This window comes from Venturia canescens, chromosome 4, assembly GCF_019457755.1.
Source record: "Venturia canescens isolate UGA chromosome 4, ASM1945775v1, whole genome shotgun sequence".
NCBI classification, from domain to species: domain Eukaryota; kingdom Metazoa; phylum Arthropoda; class Insecta; order Hymenoptera; family Ichneumonidae; genus Venturia; species Venturia canescens.
Genome location: NC_057424.1, coordinates 19,443,774 through 19,463,171, shown reverse-complemented (window position 1 = coordinate 19,463,171; position 19,398 = coordinate 19,443,774). Strand labels below are relative to the sequence as shown.

Below are 19,398 nucleotides of genomic sequence, written 5' to 3'. Positions count from 1 at the left end.
GCGCGATGCCCGCTCCAAAATTTATGATACCACGATCGTGATCCATGTATCGAGGAAAAATATGACGAGCAGGTGCACCGTATGATGATGTCGTTTGAGGATTCAAACCCTCGTGGCAGGATTAAGATGCTTCAAATTTTACTGTAAATGTATTTTTCCTATGATAATCTTTCTTTTATTTTGGACACTACACGTTTGTGAGCAATATGATAATTCAGTGTGGATTAACGGCAACATTGTGCACGAGCAACGTTCGTCTGGAAAAAAGTGTTATTGCGAGTTGGCTCAAAATAGTCAAGTCTCGATAAAAGGCAAAAAAGTTGACGTTCATTTTCCACAATATTTTTGAATTTTATTTTCGATTGATGACTCGATGTCAGCTAATCCAATTACTCTTTAATCCAACGAGGGAATACATTTTTCTAACCGAACGTTGTGAATGTCAGTAAAACGTGAAACACCATTTCACTTGAAAATCTCGTATGTCTCAGTGTCAAAACTTTGCCAAAATTATTTTTCATTGCGTTGCACACGCTTAACACTCACGGAACGGTTGCAGTTCTTGAGGAATTTACGAACACGATGGGTGAGTTTTGCGTAATTATGTAAACGGGTTCAACAATTGCGTGCCACAATAGCTCCAGATTGCGTTTAGAAATGAGAACATTTGAATGAAATTAATCGATCAGTATGGTATGATGTTATCCTAAAATTATGCTATTTATTTTCATTCGTTGAGCAGTTGTTGATGGTGGTTGGTCAAGATGGTCGGCCTGGTCCGTATGTGGAAGCGATTGCACTCATACAAGGAAACGATCGTGCGACGAGCCTCCACCGAGTCACGGTGGCCGAGCTTGTCTGGGGAGGGACAATAGCGTTGGAAACTGTACTGGCGGACTTTGCAATGGTAAATTTGATCGCATAACTTTCAAGGCTAATTAATGTCAAAACTGCTCATGTACAAATATTGAAAAAGATTATGAAAATCATGGCTGTAATTGACAGTATATTAACCGTTTCAAACAACGATTAATCGGTTCTTTGTCATTGTCTTTTCTAGTCGGTCGATCGAAGATGGGCGGAGCACAACTGACTGAAGAAGGTAAGAAATTTGTGTCCTAAAGTCAAACATAATTTGTACGAATCTAGATGTTTCTGTTTCTCAAGTTTTCAATCAAGTAATGATTGATCTTGTGCTGAATTACTGTCGGAAATATCTATACACAATCGGGGGGTCTCTGACAGTCTCAGAGATACTGTCAGACATTTGCATGTCCAGCTGAATTTCGAGTACATGTTTTGTTAGTCTATCTGCTCAATGAAGCTTTCCTTAGAGACCGACCATACCTCGATCGGACAGAATTCAATGTGTGCAAGTTTACAAGGGAATGTGTCCCTCGTCGATGGTCCAGTATGCATGCACGAGGGTGGGGTTGAGTGAAAGGGTAGGCACAATGATGGACCGGTCGCCGGAGTAGTTGTAGCATAAAGTGTTCCTCCAATTGTCGGATCCATTCGATCGAAGCGATTCAGGACACGAGGAAATTTTCGAAAAACGTCAATAATTTTTCATCATGATTCTCTCTGAAAGGGTCCACATCGATGACAACAATTGCAATCAAGCGAACTCCTCATTGAATTTTGTCGAGTTACCAATGACTGGAAGCCTCGTCCAATGACTGGCATTTCGCAATAACAGCTGTGCCCTACCGGCAGTATTTACTTTTAATTAAGCGAACGTTTAATTATTTACGCATGAGCAATGTTCCGCTAGAGCCGAGAGTGAACCTGACGTATAAGCACATGCCTATAAGCATGCACTCTCATCGCCTCAGCAGACCCTTCTCTCGATATAAACAGCCGGAACAATAGAAGCTGTTGAGCAGCGATTCGAGAATGTATCCACGAATATACATACATATACACTTACACAGCTCCGACTCTCGACATTTTTTAAGGACATAAGGGCGTCGCGGTCTAACTCAATCCAAGCATGGAGAAATGATGTAGACAGAGAAATCGGTATAGCGAGGCATAGCGACGCCATATAGTCCGGTATCGACCGTAGCGCATCAAAGTTGCACGCGATATACTACCCGCCCGCATACGGTCCCCTAGGGGCAAAATGATCCAGAGCGGGGGTGACTATAATATTGAAGAAAATTATGTAATCGCCAGGCCGGACCGTTCCTCTCCAACCCCAGACACGTATAAACGTACGCATGTACGCAAACACTCAATCCTTGTGTGTATGCGAGTGTGTGAGTACACAGTTTCAGGTGTACCTTTGCAAAACTCTCCACGTTTCTCCAGAAGCGGGGGAAGAATTGATCGTGCATGCAAATAGAGTCCCATTATCGTTCGTGTGTTATCCTCATAGACATGCTTATATTGATATACACAAGGTATGCATTATACGTAAATTTATGAACGAGAAAGAGATACTCGTACTAGTTACTGCCCAACGACCACGACGACGATGGGAGGGCTGCGTTCGTGTGAAATTAATGATATACGAGCCAACATGCCACTGAACTCGGATTCCCAAGGAGCATTGAACTTGAACTTGTTCGTTTCTAGGCCTCTTTCGATTATCGAGATTTTTCACGAGTAGATCGAGATATCCGCCAACAAATGTTCAATGTGAAAAATCATCTTGGCCTTTTGGTTGTGTCGATTTTACATTGATATAGCTTCGGAGGGGGAATAATAATATTAAATTGTCCATAGACAGTTAGTTGTTTCGTAGATACCTTTGATGAATGTTTTAATTCGGTGGGGCATTCTTTCCGAGTAGTACTCGAAGACATCGCTACAAATGCACTTAATAATTTTTTCTGTTGCAGCGAACAGGCAAATGGACGTGGCGCTTTACATCGGTCTGACGGTGGCCTGTGTCGTTATCAGTGGACTCGCCTTTTTTCTAGCCAGGCTTTTGAGGCGTAAAGGTCGCGATCATTCGCTTTATTCTATGGCCCGAAATGGTGAGCAGCTTACAAAGAGATTGCTCAATGTTCAATCGCATATATCACTATTTTCATGGGCATGAAGTTCCTTAATGCTATGGATTCAAAGTAAAGAGTCCTAGAAAAATTTCTCATTCACTCTGGAACGGTTGAGTATCTATTCAGATGGATATTCGACTTTTAAAGAGAGAATAAAGGTCGTCGGTGCTTAGCACTTCGAACTCTGACTTCGAAGATCCTGGGATCGAGCTTCACTCGGTTCACCCTTATTTTTTCTCTCAGTCCTATCTATAAAGACTCACAGTGACAAAAAAGTGGGTGAGGGAGTGTTTCATCGCGCTATAAAATCGTCGCGTTCGTTTCAAACCATTTTTTTCGTCGTTTTCGTAGAATTTCAGCCGGAGTTCTTTCCGGATCAGGACAAAAAGCTGAGTCTTCAACCGGATGTGACAGCTACAACTGTACCGGCCTGCTACGAATACCCATTCGATCCTAAGCTTTCACTCTCCCGTTCACTCTCGGAGCATCACTACGACGTACCTCATCTGTCTATCGCTCCTCAACCGTCGCCTATGTCACCGACCCCAAGTACCTCGACCCAGGAATCCTGCAGCGATAAACAAATACAATCGGACAGCGAGAATAGCATAACAAGCTCTTATCCGTCCTCGGATTCGACTTACAACGTCGCTTCGGAAAGCATCAGATTGCCTAAACTCGAGACGTCTAACGTTGCAAGAGCTGCAGTCAACACACGCGGTGCTTTGCTCGTTCTTCCGGACTCAGGTATATCGATGTCCGTTCCTGAAGGAGCTGTACCCAAACCACTTAGAAAGGAACTGTATCTCGCTGTGCTTAACGAAGATCGATTCAGGCCGCGTCTACCAGGTAACTTTCAAGATATTTTGTTCTCGTGCAAACAACCATCGGTCTATTTTTATTTTTCTATGGAGCTTTAAGTTTTTCGACTTTTCATTAATCACCATAGAATTAGAAATATTCGATTTGCACCCGCTGTCCCAGACTTTTATCTCGTCATGATACCTGCGATCGTGTCAAACGCCAAAACCGCATTGAAACAAAGTTACTGACGGTTACAACCGTTTTAGTCATTTTTTAACGCCAAGCAGGATGATTTCATTTTCGGAGAAAGACTACTAGGAACGAGCAAGCGGAAAATGTGACTGTGAATTAGAATCTTCTGAGGCCAATTCGAGTGTATCATTGAATTTATCATCCCACCTGGCACATTTCACCGAAACTGTCGTGCAAAGTATACCGACGTATACTAACGTAATTGACTAAACAACTGTTGAATCAAACCCCTCGGACTAAAATAAAATGGAGAAAAACTCTGAAAACATTATTCCGGGGGGCGATGGACGACAGTTGTTGGAAAAATTTCACAAGGTTATTCCTCGAACAATTTATATCTGCGGTGCAAGTCATTCACAATAATTTGCTCGTTATTCGACGAACCTTTTTTTTATCCTCACGTACAATCCGGTCTCAGAGTCCATGCTATTATCTCGCGATCGTGTAATTATAATTTCACGCTTATGTTCTCACTTCTTCGGATCACGCTACCGTCACTTTTCGTATTATGTTTACTGTTCCTTTCCTTTTCAATGGTTTATTCATTCGTTCACTCGTCGAATGCACTCTGGTCGTGTATCGGTCCTTTACATTGTTACAGCTGAGAGACACGTTCCGGTTTCTTTTTCCCCCTGTAACGACTTTTCACTTCGATTTTTATATGTGGCAGCTTTTTACGCTTGGATAGCCAATTCGAATACTCCCATCTATGCATGCACGAATTATTTTACATGCGGGCCTCTTGCAGCAACCTCATTTAATGTTTATTTCGAGGCGTGACCTGCGACCGATACTTTGGTAAAAAATGCGTTTCATTATATTTATATATCCGTCGAATAAGTGATATTCCCAGGATACAGAGAGCACGTGTAAAAAAAAATCTCTCGAGAAGAGAACTGGAATTTTTTGAAACGCAACCAAACCCGTCTGACGGTAATAACGCGGGGCGATAATTTTATTACGAGTCGATCGACGGGTGAATGTATACACAACATCTCTCTGGTGTTCCGCAGCGAGCTCTGTGTTCGCACGCATGAATAGGCGCTTTTGGTTGCCGAGAGAAAGAATGCGAAGGAAACAGAGAAAGCCCCTGAATTTCGGTTTAGTTCCCAGTGACCCATGCTGCTGCTTAACGACGTAATTTCTCGTCGGGATTTGCCCAATGAAAATGCAGCGCAACCCCGATTCGAGGTTTTCCGACCGGCTCTGGCCTGACACTGGACCTGGTCAAGCCGGGTTGCATCGCATTTTTCTAACCGCTTTTATGTATCTCAAATGGAAGAGCGCACATCGGCTGACGGGCCGGGTCGGACTTCATCGGGCCACATCGATGGATCGCTCGTCAAACACATTCGAGCGCCGCGTGCGATGCAACCCGACCCGGCCCGTCGTAGTGCACGTAAGAGCTGGGCACTTTGATGTATACTAGAACGCCCACGGAGCGTGACGAAAGAAATAGCCTCTCTGTTGCCCATCTAGAAGAATAAAAATGGAACGATGATTCTTGGCAGTTTTGGATATTGCGCGGCGAGTAGATGGCAATTCCAATTCGCGTTCTAACGAATGTATAGTTCAGTGATTATGTATGCGAAATTTTCGGTATAGTTTCAAGGATATTTCAAAAGTAAAAAAACATTTTTTTAATGTGAGAAATACTAATTTGTGCATGGTTCATGCTCAAAGTCTGATTTTTGAAATTTCTCAGCTGCGTACAATGTGGAGATCGTAATTATTGTCTGCAATAAAAATTCCAATTTTTTTTCCATTTTCATATATTTTCTTTCCATAGGAACCGATGAAAATTCGAAAAAATTGCGAAATTCTATATTTACAGTACGTTGAAGTGATATTCTTCTTCTATAGAATAGAAGAATATATATAGAAGCGTTTTTTTTCAAATTCGCTAAAAATGTATAATTTTATTTGTTTCTGTAAGTTTTCGTGTAAAATTTTAAGTAATGCACAAAAGTGTTTGCTAGATAGTTCAGAGTGATGGAAGAATTTATTTTTCATTCAACTAACTTTTAGAAAAAGGGCATGAAATCCACAAAAAAATTTATTTTCAAACAAATATATCAATACGAAAATGTGTATACCTTTTTTTTCCCTTTCGTTCAACCAATTGATCGTGCAAAATAGGGAATAAACAGTTCTTCATTGGAATTCTCAAGTTTTGGAAATAGTCCATCCACCTAGCCTAGTTCGCAGTGTGCGCCGATTGGCCTCTGTTCCTCACCGTATTCGCTGTCTCCCCTGGCAAGGTTCATCACGGGATTTTTTCATCTCATTTTTTTCTTTCCCTCGTCCTCGTTCCCTCTTCCTTTTTTATTTTTGTTCAAACGGCGTGGTTGGAGTAACCCAAATTACCAACGCTCTGGTGTCCGCACCCTCTCGGGAGCAAGCGAAAATGAAATTACGATCGTTCCCAACAAGAATGCAATAAAATTTTATAAAATAATAGTCCCGTCACCTGGGGAATCACGTTTCCATGGATCTGAGGGAGCGAGAGAAAAAGACAAAAGATCCATCCGGAAAGTGATATCCTGATTGAGACCAATGACGCTGTCCTACGAGATAAAAGTGAAGAAAGCAGAGAAAAAATTCGGCAGGCAATTCATTAGTGAGTAATTCGGTTAGAGGCTCGAGGAAACTCACCGGCTGGGGGTGCTTCTCGAGATAGTCTCTGGGAATTCAAAGGCTCCAGGACCGTTTGATTTAATATTCTATCCTGATCGTCACTAGAGATTTTTTGTTGTTTGTATTGCAGATGGCATAACGCAACTGTCAGCAGTGGTGACCTGTGGTCCGTCGAATACGAGTTTCAACAAACCCGTGATACTGCAGTTCGAGCATTGCGCAATGCTTCATCCTGCCACCTGGGAATTGAGTGTCTGGGCAACGGACGACCTCGATACAGAGGAGATCAGCGTCAACTTGATACCGAAGGATCAACCGGTAACGTGGACAAGGGTATTGACCCTTGGTAACGAGACTATCAATACTCCGCTGTTTACACAATTGGATCACGCAGAGGCGTTCATAGTAACTGAACAATTGCGAGGCTACGTCCTTGCAGGACAGAGCATCGAAGGCTCAATGGCTACGAAACGCCTGCGACTCGCCCTCTTCGGCAGTCAAACCGGACCGTGCGGAATTCGCGTTTACGCTGTCGAAGGCCTCAAAGCATCAATGAAAGCGATTGTCGATCGGGAATCCCAGATTCGAGGCTACCTCCTGGACAAACCCAGAACTCTGGTTTTCCAAGACAACGGAGAACCGTTACGTGTGACCCTCGAGGAAGTTGGCAACGAATGGCAAAGCAAATCCCCCACCGAACGCCAAGAAGTTAATTTCCATGATGTATGGAATTGCCAGGAAAATACAACCCACGTTACCTTCGCTCTCGATACTACATTCGGATCATCCACCACTAGAAGTTACAAGCTTCAAGTGACCCAGGGCAATTCTGAAACTAGGCAGGTATTTAGGATCGTTTACGACGGTGCTAAGCAGCTCGTATCCTCGGGCAGCGTAACGAGACCACTCAGGGAAGTTACCGTTGTAAGTAGTGGTCATGCCAACAATCCGAAAACCGATTCGTCCGCATTGAGACCATTCAGGTTTACGAGATCACTCAGAAAACAGCTTTGCCAGTGTCTCGATCCACCAAACGCCCTTGGTAACGATTGGCGAATGCTCGCTCAGAGGCTTCAAGTCGACAGGTCAGTAACAGTTTTATCCGTTTAATTTCACCTTTTCATGAGGACCACTTTGTTAGGGATATGAACTTTCTTTGCTTATGACGCTCATTCCGAATGAAGTTATTTCCAGCTTACAGATGTCAATTGATTTCACTCAACTTCGATTCCAAACTTAATTCATTATTTAACGAAGGAATGAAAAATACAAATTTAACTGAACATCGTCTCACTGTCATTATCTTACGTTAGCGTATTTTCGAACCAAGTATTTGGGTCAGGATATAACGAGTTACTTATTTTTTCCGATTTATAACGAGCTTTGGAGCCTCGTGAATATCGATTTTCTTTTATTCTCATTTTTCGAACGATTTGCTACCAGGTATATCAATTACTTCGCGACGAAGGCAAGCCCGACGGAGCACATCTTGGATCTGTGGGAGGCGAGGCATCGAGAACCCAGTGCGGTCACGGATCTGCTCAATCATCTCAGGGTCATGGGAAGAACCGACGCGGCAACCATTCTCGAGGCTCAGCTTGGCGCATGGCTCTAAACTGACGCGCGAATCATGCCAAAAGTGTGCTCCATAAAAAGTGTTTTAAAAAACAAAACTACGAGCTCAATGACGTGAATTTTAAAAACTTGACTATTACATGAGGTGGTAGTAACAAAAGACTCGATAACAACGATCTCTGGGAAGTGTGTCCACCTCGAGTGATATACCGGTGAAAACGATGGTGAATAGTGATCGAAAAATACTAAAGATGAGTTTGGAATTTCCGTGTCCGAAAAAAGGTCATGAATTGATGGAAGCGTTCGAAGGTAACTGCTGAAAGCTAAACAAGAGAAACAAATAAAAAAAAGTTATCGATTACGATTCCAAGGAATTTTCGAAATAGCGAGCCTACGAACTACTGCCTTAAAACTCTCCATGCCTCGACGAGGTATTTCGTCCTCTCTCGAAACTGTAAATATTTAAATGTTACACGTTGTTAGCTCAGCGGGAGGCATGGATTAGAATGCGGTATGAGAAAATAAACACATCGAAACCTCAGTTATGCAGCCTCGTTTGAGCTGCGTCCTAAATAAAATCTCTCGAACATGTTTAAAGCGTTTATAAAGAATAATAAAGAAACGAAAACGAAACGCAATAGTTCGAAAACGAAATGATATGTAGATGATGATGTGACGAGTTTAAATTGATTAAAGAAGAGTGAAAACTATATGCATTTCGATGGATATATATGTAAATATAAAAGAAACAAAGTAAATATTGAAGTATATACCAGTCTTACGAACGTGAGGTTCGTTTTTGTCGGATCGAGAAAAACAAAAACCATTATTATACATGAGTAATGTTAAGGATAGTACGAAACGAAGGAAAAAAAGTAATCGAACGGTAACGCCGAGTATTGTTGATTTGTTATTGAAAATGAATGAATGTCAAATGAAATAAAAACTCACGCGCAACACACATACACACACCGTAAATATATACGTAAAGCGTTACACGAACTCGAGTATATACAAAAACTAAAATACAAAATACACACGCAGCGTTGATTTTTGCGAATCGTGCCAAAATCTCATTGGACCGAGATGTCAAATAGTCGGGAGAGAAGAAAGATTTTCATTCTGTTTTTTCATGAAAAAAAACTGAGATGACACGTGATTTTTTTTCAAGCCATTCCGTTGCGACTATTTTCTTACTTTGTCGAATCTCATATTTTAAAAACTTCACTTCAAATGCACAAAGGTATTAACACGATCTGAGTTCGATAATTAATCTATACGTCGACAATACCGGGGTCGCTACATTCTCATTGACAAGACTGCGAGCGAACGGTAACGTCGCAACGAGTTCTTCCGTTTCGGGAACATCGCAATGAGTCCAAATCACGAGAGAATACTGCGAGAAAGTATTGACCCGCGTCTCACGATATTAGTATAACAGAGTTTTTCAAAAACGACTGGAAACGAAATAAATGAAGAAGATTGAAACACGTCAAAGTTTATTTCGAAAAATTGTATATTTGTTACGTTCGACGAATAAAATATTCTTGTATACCTGATGAGAAAACACGCACATAAATGCCTCATTGTTTATTCAATCCAAATAGTTGCTGAGCACAAAAGTACAAAAGCACAAAAGTCTTTATCATATAATATATTCACAGTTTTTATTAATTTTAGCTCATTCTCATTCGGATCACGAATCCGTTATTTTCCGTTGTTTCATTAACTCATGTTGCAGGGAAGTGAGTAATTTCTCAAGTTTCCGAATCTCGCCTTATCGGTATCAGTATTATTCCAAGTGCACGACCCCCCCCCCCCTCCCTCTCTCCCTGCCCCCCCCCCCCCCCCCCCCCCCCCCGATCCAGTTGCAATATTTGTTCATTTCTATGATTAACTCGAGTGAGGTTAGCAACACGTTGTGTAGCAGAAAATCAAGTTAAAGTTGTGTATTAAGCGCGCAGTATATTGGTGTATGCAACTTTTGATTCGCCTACACGTAACATCAAAAATTAAAAAAAAAAAAAAAAAAAAAAAAAAAAATCGGTGGAAATTGAAAGAACGTGGGTGCGGTTGTTGCAGTGGTCAAAGGAGCACTTTTTAGATCTCTAGATTGATAAAGAACAGAAATAATAATCGGTGATGTAATTTTTTTTATGGTATCTATGAAGGAGAGCAAAAGAGCGAAGAAACTGCAAAAGAATTTTAGCTCGACTTTGTGATTGTAACGTTGTGATTGGACGGTTTGGTGGCTACACAGTGTGAAAAAATTCAAAAAAATACGTGACAGAAAATCATTGTTACAAAACAGTGTTCTTTTGCCTCTCGCGTTACCAGTATGAAAAGTATTTCTACGTCGTGCGCGAATGCGGTTATCAGGATCGACTTCGGACTTGGATTTTCATTTTTTACAACTTGTTTCATCGGACTATCTACATTGCTTCCGTAATTTCCGTTTTACAAATGAGAATGAGAAAAATCCAATTTTTTTGCACTCAAATGCCAAAAAATAAAGGAAAATAGGAAACTCAAGTAGAACTTATAGCATTGGATAATTAAAGTCTACGTACGAGCTGTCTCCGCGTTATGTTTTTGTCACATCTCAATTTCTCGGTTCACAGGCACTCGCACGGTCTTCAGTTAGCTTCGGTAACGAACCCAATGCCGAGGTGTTGTAACGTAGAATTAAGTAAAAGAACGTATGGATGTCGTAGGTGCGGGATGTTCTTGCTTTTTGCAGAAAAAGGATAGCAATTGTTGTTTCATGAAATGCTTCTTATAGGAAAAATGTTTCATAGCGTTGTTAGTACGCCAAAATAAAATGTTTAACGGCAATATTGAAATGTACGTTAATCATCGGATAGCAGATTTTTTGTCATCCGATGATGGCGTAGTATCTACGATCGTAACGAGTGCCAGACTACCGAGTGTCCTTTTCTTTTCTCATGGGATTTGAGCCCAGAATCTGACCGATAAACGATTATTTTGTCATGTTCAAAGTTCGATAGAATTGTAAATAAATGAAGCATAAGTGAACTCAAGCAAAGTATAACACAGACCCAATCCATCTTCGCGTATTATCCAGTAAGAAAACGGATCGTCTATTTTAACTGTCGAAATAACATAAATCGGCCAATCTCAAGTCGATGCACTCCCCTTCTTGACTTGCCTTGGTAAAATTTCTTTTTTCAATACTTGGCGTCAAGACGCTGCCGCGTCTCTAAATGTACTACAAGAAATTCCTTAATTCTATGCAAGATTAAACATGGATAGAAACAAAAGTGGCTTAGTAATGTTTTTTAATAACACTACTAAGCCACTTGAATACCAAATAGAGGATTTTCAGAGTTGATCATTCTCATTCGAATTTATTTATGTGTGACAAAGCAAAGCTTGCCTATCTTTAAACGTGCAGATTTATTGGCTTAGTAAAATATTTTACAATAATCATTGAGAAACCCACGAGTCCAATATCTTGTTTCACCAAAACAAAATCTAATATCCGATCTAATAGTTCAGACTGCAGATACCTGAAAAGTAAACTGTTCCATTTTGCTAATGACATCTCGGTTAACTCAAATGTTATTTGTAGTCCGTCCATTCGACCACGGTTGACAGAGCTCTGTCGGGTTCGTCAACACTGTGCTCGCAGAGTCTCTCGAGTTTGGTCTCCAACTCGTTTTGAAGCCTGCGGGCTAACAGGTAGATCGCAATAGTAGCTGCCATCGGATGATCCTGATAAATAGAACACGTCCGCTCGTTTCACATCCAAGTTATGCGTCAGGATGCTTGATGCCAAAACCGGTAACGATCCATGTATTTTGGCGTGTAGTCGTGTACCCGGTATGCACCGCGCCAAATAGTTTTCATGACTGACCTCGTACTGCAGCAACACTGTCGTTTTGTCAGTCTTATCAGTCGACAAACCGGCCATGGTGATGGTTTGCAATCTCAAATACTAAAGCTGATTTGTTGGAACTTGTAGCAGACTTTTCAAAATTTCAGAGAAATTATATGCATGCCTGCACTTAACGAAGCAGAACCATGCAGGTAGCACGGAGTGATTAGGAGAATTCGTGATGCTCCAAGGGTTTTCGAAATATTCTAGAAACGATCGGTCGTTCTATGATGAAACAGTAACACTGGCTCTATCCTGCCTTGAGCACAAGTTAACGGTTTAAAACATCTTACAGCTTTGAGGAAAAAACTCGAGAACAATATTGATGAATCATTGCCACAAGTGAGACCAGCGAGAAATCTCTTGTAGAAACGAGTAGCGCTCTATTATTACCAGCAGCAGTCAACGAGTGCGATAGTCACGAAATAGGTTTTAAGTTCAACAACTTTAGTATCGTATTGAACCAAAGGCATCGATCGGGGACACGTATTTTAGCAAAACGTTTATACGAAGCATCGAGTGCATTCATTGGTGGTGAACATTCTTAAAACATTGTTCATCAGACGGATTCACATCGAAGTCGAAATCGAGCATCGAACGTCAAGGTTCAGTCAGTTTGACTCTCGATCAAATTGAAACTGACTTCAAAATTCAAAGATTCCTTCCCTCGCTGATCTTTCATCCGAGAAATTGATAAGCGGCTGTCACAAATCTTTCCCGCGGAGTATAGTTCGTGACGTGTCAGTTTGTCCACCGCGCAGCTTCGTATGGTTCACCACAAGACATCATTTTCAATTGCCTCGGTCGGGTCCGCCTCCGGTGTACAAACTATACATTTGTGTCGTTATCGTTGCGGAGCACAATGATACAATCGTTGGCAAAGTTAAACGAACGTGCCTGTTCCGACATCGAGTTTTTTTCATCGCTCAATCTTCTAACTCGTATCGCAGGTGTTTCCAGCAACGTGATGCTTCCAGTTGTCGCGTTTTCTACACCTGACGTTCAGTGGCATCTACTTGGCTTCGGATCTGTCCGGTGTAAGAAACCTCTTATTATCAACGTTACTGCATTCCGTTTACTCGACGAACTTTAACCGATTGGCAGAAGTCGTTTTTTCTCGACCTCATTACAGCTAGTACTCGGCCATGTTGTCGAATCTTACAGACCACAGGAAGCTCCGTCTCATCCTTCTCTCGGTTGCACTATGCAATAACACATGTCATGAATCGTCTATGAATGACTCTATGCGATGTATCGATCATTGTCATGCGCTGTAACGCCTGGTGTGTTGAAGATTTCGGCGCATCTAATGCAAGAGCATTTCGTTTATGTAACGTGACCGTATTTATATGGCGGGTTGGCCCAATCCAAGACCGTTTGTAAAAATAATTATTACTCATTAGTGCATACAAAGCCGAGTAATTTCGGCTGTTTCTTGGAATTGCCATATTGCAATCCCACATGCCATTATAACGAGCACCGCGCCGCCAATGGACGGCCCGTTGATCATCGAAGTTTTTCTATCGGCTTCCTTAGCGTTATCGAACTCGACTGTATCAACAGTTACTACCGTAACGATCGTCAAGATCAGTGCGGCTAGAATCATCATTATCACTATGAATCCATACAGCTTAAAGCTTTTTACGCGAGTGTTGCAATCGGGAGGAATTTCCGAGGATACACCACTGGATGAACTCATTTGTCATGGTTATTTCAAAGCTTAAGAATCCTAACAGTGGCTTTGTGAATAATACTATTACCAGCTACGAAATGATGTATCACCGGTCACCACTTCGGCATATCGCATCTGCGGACCATGCTGATAACTCTCGTGAGTACATTACCTATCTATTTCTAAAGTAATAATTGTATCGTGGCTTATGTACACAGTGTTCTGAATAACGTCGTACCAGTAACACAATTCGATGAAATTGCTCAGGCGTCCATTATGATGATAATTGTAAGCGTGATGTTGAAATTGTAATGAGAAAACCATACAGCCATTTACGAGTTTTTCAACTTTTAGTTACTGGATAGATAATTTTTTATTTGGAAGTTTTTTTCCAGATTCCTTGCCATCGATCCGAAAAATTTTGGTTCGAATCGAAATTATAAAGCCAGAGTAATTATTTTATTTTCTGATCTGTTATTTCGATTCGCTATTCTGAATAGAAAAAAAAACGAATGTGTTCAGTTGAGGTTTAGCGAGCCTCAATAAAACACGAATGTATTTTTTCGAATTTTCGGAGATTTGAAATAATGAAGTCTCGAGCAATTTCCTTACACCAGACTCGTTTGTGTGCTCCCTTACCATTTTCACTGGGTATATCGTTTAGTCGTTGCACGTGCTGTCTATATTATATGGAGGAAAAGAAATGTCGGAAGCGCGGCTCCGTGTAGATTTTTCCAGTATAGGAAATATGTGCACGACTGGCGAAGGTAAGCGTTCGAGAGAAGAAACGTCGGAGTATGAAACATGAATGAGTCTCGAGGTGGACTCTCCGGGGTAGCAATAGAAACTCTCCGCATCACAAATGTATATACAGCGGAACTTAGAAAAGAGGGAACTGTGGTGACAATGCAACTCAAGCGTCGCAATTTCGAGATGTCGATAGCAGTCGTGGGAGAAAAATTCGTTGACAGTCCCTCCCAACCGTACTTCTTTTTCGTCAGTTTTTCTCCTTTTTCTTCCTTCGTTCTCCTCGTTTTCGCTGTTCCAGCCGCATCTCCCGGACCGACTTATACTTCACATATATATAGATATATAGATATATGCAAAGAAAACCTTCATAGATATACAGTGCACGGTTAGTTGACCACGAGGAAACGTTATTTTCACACTTATTCTCGTCCTCACATTGATGCTCCTGCGAGTCGCAGCTCTTCGATGTCGACGTAATTCGCTCTTCGTGTTCATCGAACATCCCCGCGAAGACTTCACGGGGTTTCCATTCACCGGTCTCACGTCATTTCTTTTTTGTTGTCCCACATTGAAAATCTTGTTATTTTCCGTCTACGCCCACGTATGTAATTTTTCTCCCTTCTTGCCACTTCAATGTCCACAGAATGCTCGACGTGATTGAAGAAAAATTGCTCAGAATTAAGAAGAAATATTATATCGTAATATAAAACAATATAGCTATGGACCAATGTGTAATTAAGGGGGGATGAGGTCCTGTAGAGAAATGGTCTGGCATATCACAAAAATGAGTGCCAACAACTGTGTCACTGTCCAATAAAATAGCTTATGACGTGTTGAGATAACTGGGATTGCAATCGTCGTATCGCGAGCGTGTCAAACGCCCACTGTCTAAATTTGTTCTTGGAGCGCTCGTCCAAAGAGTTGCGAATCACTGAAGAGAACAATGAAATCCTTTTTGCCCGTCGGTTCATTGTTTAACGGTTGATTGACGTTGATTGAGGGGAGCCTTCCTCATCCAAGAACGAATCCCCAAATTTTCGAACGAGAGCATTTTATCAACGCATCAAGAAATGTGTAAGTTTTATTCGGTTTTGCTTAAGGAGTTTCGGTACAAAAGTCAAAATATTAAGAAATTGATCAAATTTGGTGATAATGTTCTTCAACATCAAGTGCGAAAACACAATTTTTTTCAAAATTTTCTTCTACTTAGTTATCGAGTAATTACGCATTAAAGCAGATTTCTTATGCCCGGAATGTATACCTATATATATGGAAACGCTATGCTTATACATGTAAACTTTAGTGATCAATTACTCGATAACTGTGTAGAAGAAAAATCTTAAAAAATTTGTATTGTCAAATTTGGCACTAAAGAATATGTTCACCAAATTTTATAAAATTCTAAACTTTTTGAAATTTTTTATGTTTTTAGCATGGTTTAGCATGGCAACATTGTATCGCCTGTACCGAAACTCCTTAATCTTACTGTCCATACATTCATATACCGTCGTATATTTCAGTTGTCAGCTTTCGCGAGGTGAGTGAAACGCAAGGGAAGGAAACTGACGCAGTTGGTATTGAGGAGCAAAAAGATACTGGGGAAAGCGAGGGATAGAATAATTATGAGTAACGCATCTCCCTCGAGAACAACGGGGATCCGATAAATAAAACAGCCAATGGTAACGAACACAGCGAGGAGAATGGAGTGAGCTCTCTTGGCCTATTACCCCTCGTGTGAACGCACAGCCTAATTTTGCTTTACCCCTATCTCTTTATATAGGACACGCATCGCCTCAAATCATGTAATTCTTTTTCGCAACAGTAACTGATCTTGTCTACATATGTATGGAGAAATGATCGACGTCCAGAAAAGGTCCCCTAATGGCGGGACGTTACGAGGGTTCAACTCCGAAGATAAGAATGAAGAAATTTATCTTCTATTCTTTTCGGTACGGCACATTAGTACATATCATTGATCAATTCACCGAAGCTTCTGGTGCACGGAGATAGTTAAATTTGAAAAATAACCGTCCAGTAACGATAGTGTAGTGACGAGCTGCAATTCGTGATAGAAGTATGGGAAAGAAATTAAATTTTCCTATAAAAAAAATAATGTTCATTTTTCACAGTCGAAACTTTAACCGGAGTATTTAGCAAATGCGTTGACGTCACGATGATTTTCACGACGCTGCACTGTACAAATTTCCGTACGAATGTTTATGCTACGATGCGGCGATACGGGGATACTCAGCCCTTGTTGAAGTGTGTAAATCATCATTTCAGTGTGTTAAGAAATTCGGAAACGAGTGATCGATATACCTACGTTAGAGCAAAGACCGTGATGCAACGTAAAATTCACTAGAACTTTTGCAAATTTTAGTATACGTAATGTAAATTTAACTATCTGCAACTACTATAAAACTGAAAATTCCGTAAAATCTTGAAACTTTACAGTGCGTTACTGGAATAAATATTTTTCGTTAACTTGTCCCTGGAGTCAAATATATCCGGTAAATTTGACAGTGAATTTTACGCTAAATATTACTGTTTAATTCTGAGTAATTGAATTATTTAAATTGCCCATTAAATCAAATTTTTCAATCATTTTATTTTGGAAAATACGCCATTGGAATAGCTTCTGTTTATACCTTGGAATTAGTATTTCGAGTAATAGATTAAAAAAAAACTGTTTCCAATATATAAATAATTGCTATATTCTCTCATTCCATTTAGCCATTTCAACATTGAGTTAAACAAGCAGTTATATTTATGTTATATTTAATTCTTCGAATGATTTAAACGCTGAGGAGTGTTCACAGAAATTTTTGCAGTATTTGTCTATCAAAGTTCCCTCTTGATGACTGCAAACAAGAATGCGTAGGAAGAAGATAATTTCAAAGAGGATCTCTCATGTAGCGGTAGACAGACATTTGGCCCCTCGGTTCCTCGCTTTTCACTGCCCTTCAAGTTCCTTTCACACTCTTGCAACATATGTATATGCATGTAGTACCACCTATACATACGTAGTGAATGAAATTGGCAGCTGCTGGCAGTGGTGACCACCTCGCGAACTAATTTCAGGAGGAACCTTGTGGCGCCTCGGACCTGTAATTATAGGAGTTTGTCATCCGAGTAAAAAAGCTTCCCATGTACACAAACACACGTTTAACATTTGCGCACGAATACAAATGTGTTACAGAGTCGTGGTACGAAGTAGAGAACGAGGATAAAACAGGCGTGATCGTTGATTGGCACTGTAATTGGCCCGATTGTCTCGTGGCCCAATTAATTTAATTACCTTCAATTGCATATCGAGAGCTTTTCGACATTCACTTTTTTTTCTCATTTTTTCCTCTTTGCCCCTTTCCTTTTTCATGTGTGCAAAAAGTCTGATCGAACGAGTCGTAGTTCAGTTGAAGTTTTTCTTCTTTTAGAAACATTTCGCCAATTGAAGCGAAGAGGTAGAGGGACGATTGACAGTTTATTCAGCACTCATTTATAATTTAACTTATAGCGAAGGAACAGTGCGTCGTCTTTTGTATGTTCGCTGCAGTATTATAACGATTGAAAAAAAACACCGGAAGGCTTAAAAAAGTTGCTCGGCATATGTCGCAGTTACCGACAACTTTACACTCTTCTCCTCCGAACTCTTCCTCGTTGACCTCTTCATCATTTTAGTTTTATTTTTCTGTTGCCAGCGCACGGGTTTTCATCGATGTGAACGAGCAAAGAGTTAACGGACGGCTACTCCTTTCGGTGAATCAATTACCGACTTCTCCCCTCCACCCTTTCGTTTCCCACTCGCCAATTCACTAAGCCAAACTTAATGGAATAAATTAATCGTAAATAATAAATTACTGTGGTTCATATATAAAGATGAACGAGGTATAGCCTAATAGATATTTGTATGCACAGCATAAGGCATACGCGGAGACACACCGCATCCATTTAAGCAGGACCGATCGCCCAGCATCGGGACATTATTAATAGCGTGTCCGCCTATCTATTGATATAATTAAGAACGAAAACTATCTTATACGTGAGCGAATTGATTTGATTTATCGATATTCGTGAGCTTTGCCTCATCGCGTCGTTTAGCATCGTCCCTCATCGGCACATTAATCAGAACCTCGGAAGAATTGAAAATAGAAGAAAAAGAAGAAATAAAAATTTGTCTCGTATAAAATAGAGTTCACGGTTGAAGAGTAACTGATTTGTCCTCGTTTGTATCGGGATTTACGCTCATCTTGATGCGTCCGTGCAAACTTTTCTCTCGGCAATTACACGCCCTCGAGCATCATATTGATTGTGGACTAAATCTAAAACGAATTTGGAAATTAGTCTCCTAAAAAATCTTCGTTTTATGTAAAGTCTTCTGTGCTTCGTAATAATAAAAAAAAATACAAGCCAATGTCTCAGCGAGCCTCGGGCCAGCACACGACCGGACTGTCATTGTAATAAACAGCCCCCAGAGCTGTTCATTACAAAAAAATTACAAGTCCGGTCAGTTTTGTCTTTTTGCCACTCGAAAGCTCCTTAAAATTCTAGGGCGGTATTCTGCTCCTACCTTTTAAGTATTGAACACCGCGTATAGGTTTTAGCTGCTCACTTTTACGTATATTTTTATGTAAATTTTGGCTAATTTTGGAAGTTGCTTTGTAACAAACTGATAGAGCTTAAAAAGCTTCTGATATTCTTGCTCGTCGTCACGGCCCACCGCAAAATATTGAGCGTTTGCGCTTTGAATTAACCTTCTTCGGTGACATTGATGTCACTTGGCGTCAGATCAATTTGTTCATTTTGAA

The 19,398-nt window shown here is 40.7% G+C and overlaps 3 protein-coding genes and 2 long non-coding RNA genes across 11 annotated transcripts in view; 2 read left to right on the top strand and 3 right to left on the bottom strand.

Moving 5' to 3' along the window:
* The window catches only part of LOC122408862 (netrin receptor UNC5C-like), a 64,995-nt gene extending 55,143 nt beyond the window's left edge, over positions 1-9,852 (top strand). For 4 of the 6 annotated variants that reach the window (XM_043415940.1, XM_043415936.1, XM_043415938.1 and 1 more), the window contains 6 exons: positions 743-907; positions 1,061-1,102; positions 2,847-2,984; positions 3,357-3,854; positions 6,829-7,783; positions 8,142-9,852. In XM_043415940.1, coding sequence (XP_043271875.1) covers positions 743-907; positions 1,061-1,102; positions 2,847-2,984; positions 3,357-3,854; positions 6,829-7,783; positions 8,142-8,313 — 1,970 coding nt within the window. In that variant the 3' untranslated portion in view covers positions 8,314-9,852. Of the gene's footprint in view, positions 1-742; positions 908-1,060; positions 1,103-2,846; positions 2,985-3,356; positions 3,855-6,828; positions 7,784-7,882; positions 8,065-8,141 lie in introns of those variants that run through there. The other 2 variants (XM_043415942.1, XM_043415941.1) reach the window with 2 other exon arrangements.
* On the bottom strand, positions 4,363-6,856 carry LOC122408870 (uncharacterized). Of its 2 annotated transcripts, XR_006260557.1 has the most exons (3): positions 6,532-6,856; positions 6,158-6,449; positions 4,363-5,536 (listed from the first exon to the last, which is right to left on the bottom strand). It is a non-coding gene; the product is annotated as an uncharacterized lncRNA (long non-coding RNA). The 2 variants fall into 2 exon arrangements; XR_006260556.1 differs by having other exon boundaries at positions 6,158-6,856.
* A 1,760-nt stretch (positions 9,853-11,612) lies between the features above and the next one.
* On the bottom strand, positions 11,613-13,521 carry LOC122408869 (uncharacterized). Its single transcript, XM_043415950.1, has one exon. The coding sequence runs from the start codon at positions 12,205-12,207 to the stop codon at positions 11,908-11,910; it is 300 nt and encodes a 99-aa protein (XP_043271885.1). The 5' UTR covers positions 12,208-13,521; the 3' UTR covers positions 11,613-11,907.
* A 31-nt stretch (positions 13,522-13,552) lies between these two features.
* Positions 13,553-14,004, bottom strand: LOC122408868 (uncharacterized). The gene has a single exon (NM_001415745.1). It carries the CDS (start codon positions 13,868-13,870, stop codon positions 13,571-13,573), a length of 300 nt encoding a protein of 99 aa, NP_001402674.1. The 5' UTR covers positions 13,871-14,004; the 3' UTR covers positions 13,553-13,570.
* A 2,001-nt stretch (positions 14,005-16,005) lies between these two features.
* On the top strand, positions 16,006-17,071 carry LOC122408871 (uncharacterized). The gene is made up of 2 exons (XR_006260558.1): positions 16,006-16,272; positions 16,374-17,071. It is a non-coding gene; the product is annotated as an uncharacterized lncRNA (long non-coding RNA).
* The last annotated feature ends 2,327 nt before the right edge of the window (positions 17,072-19,398 follow it).

What these genes read in the sequence shown, in the direction of transcription:
- LOC122408869 (XM_043415950.1), bottom strand. Translation starts at nt 12,207, where the DNA reads ATGGCCGGTTTGTCGACTGATAAGACTGACAAAACGACAGTGTTGCTG.
- LOC122408868 (NM_001415745.1), bottom strand. Translation starts at nt 13,870, where the DNA reads ATGAGTTCATCCAGTGGTGTATCCTCGGAAATTCCTCCCGATTGCAAC.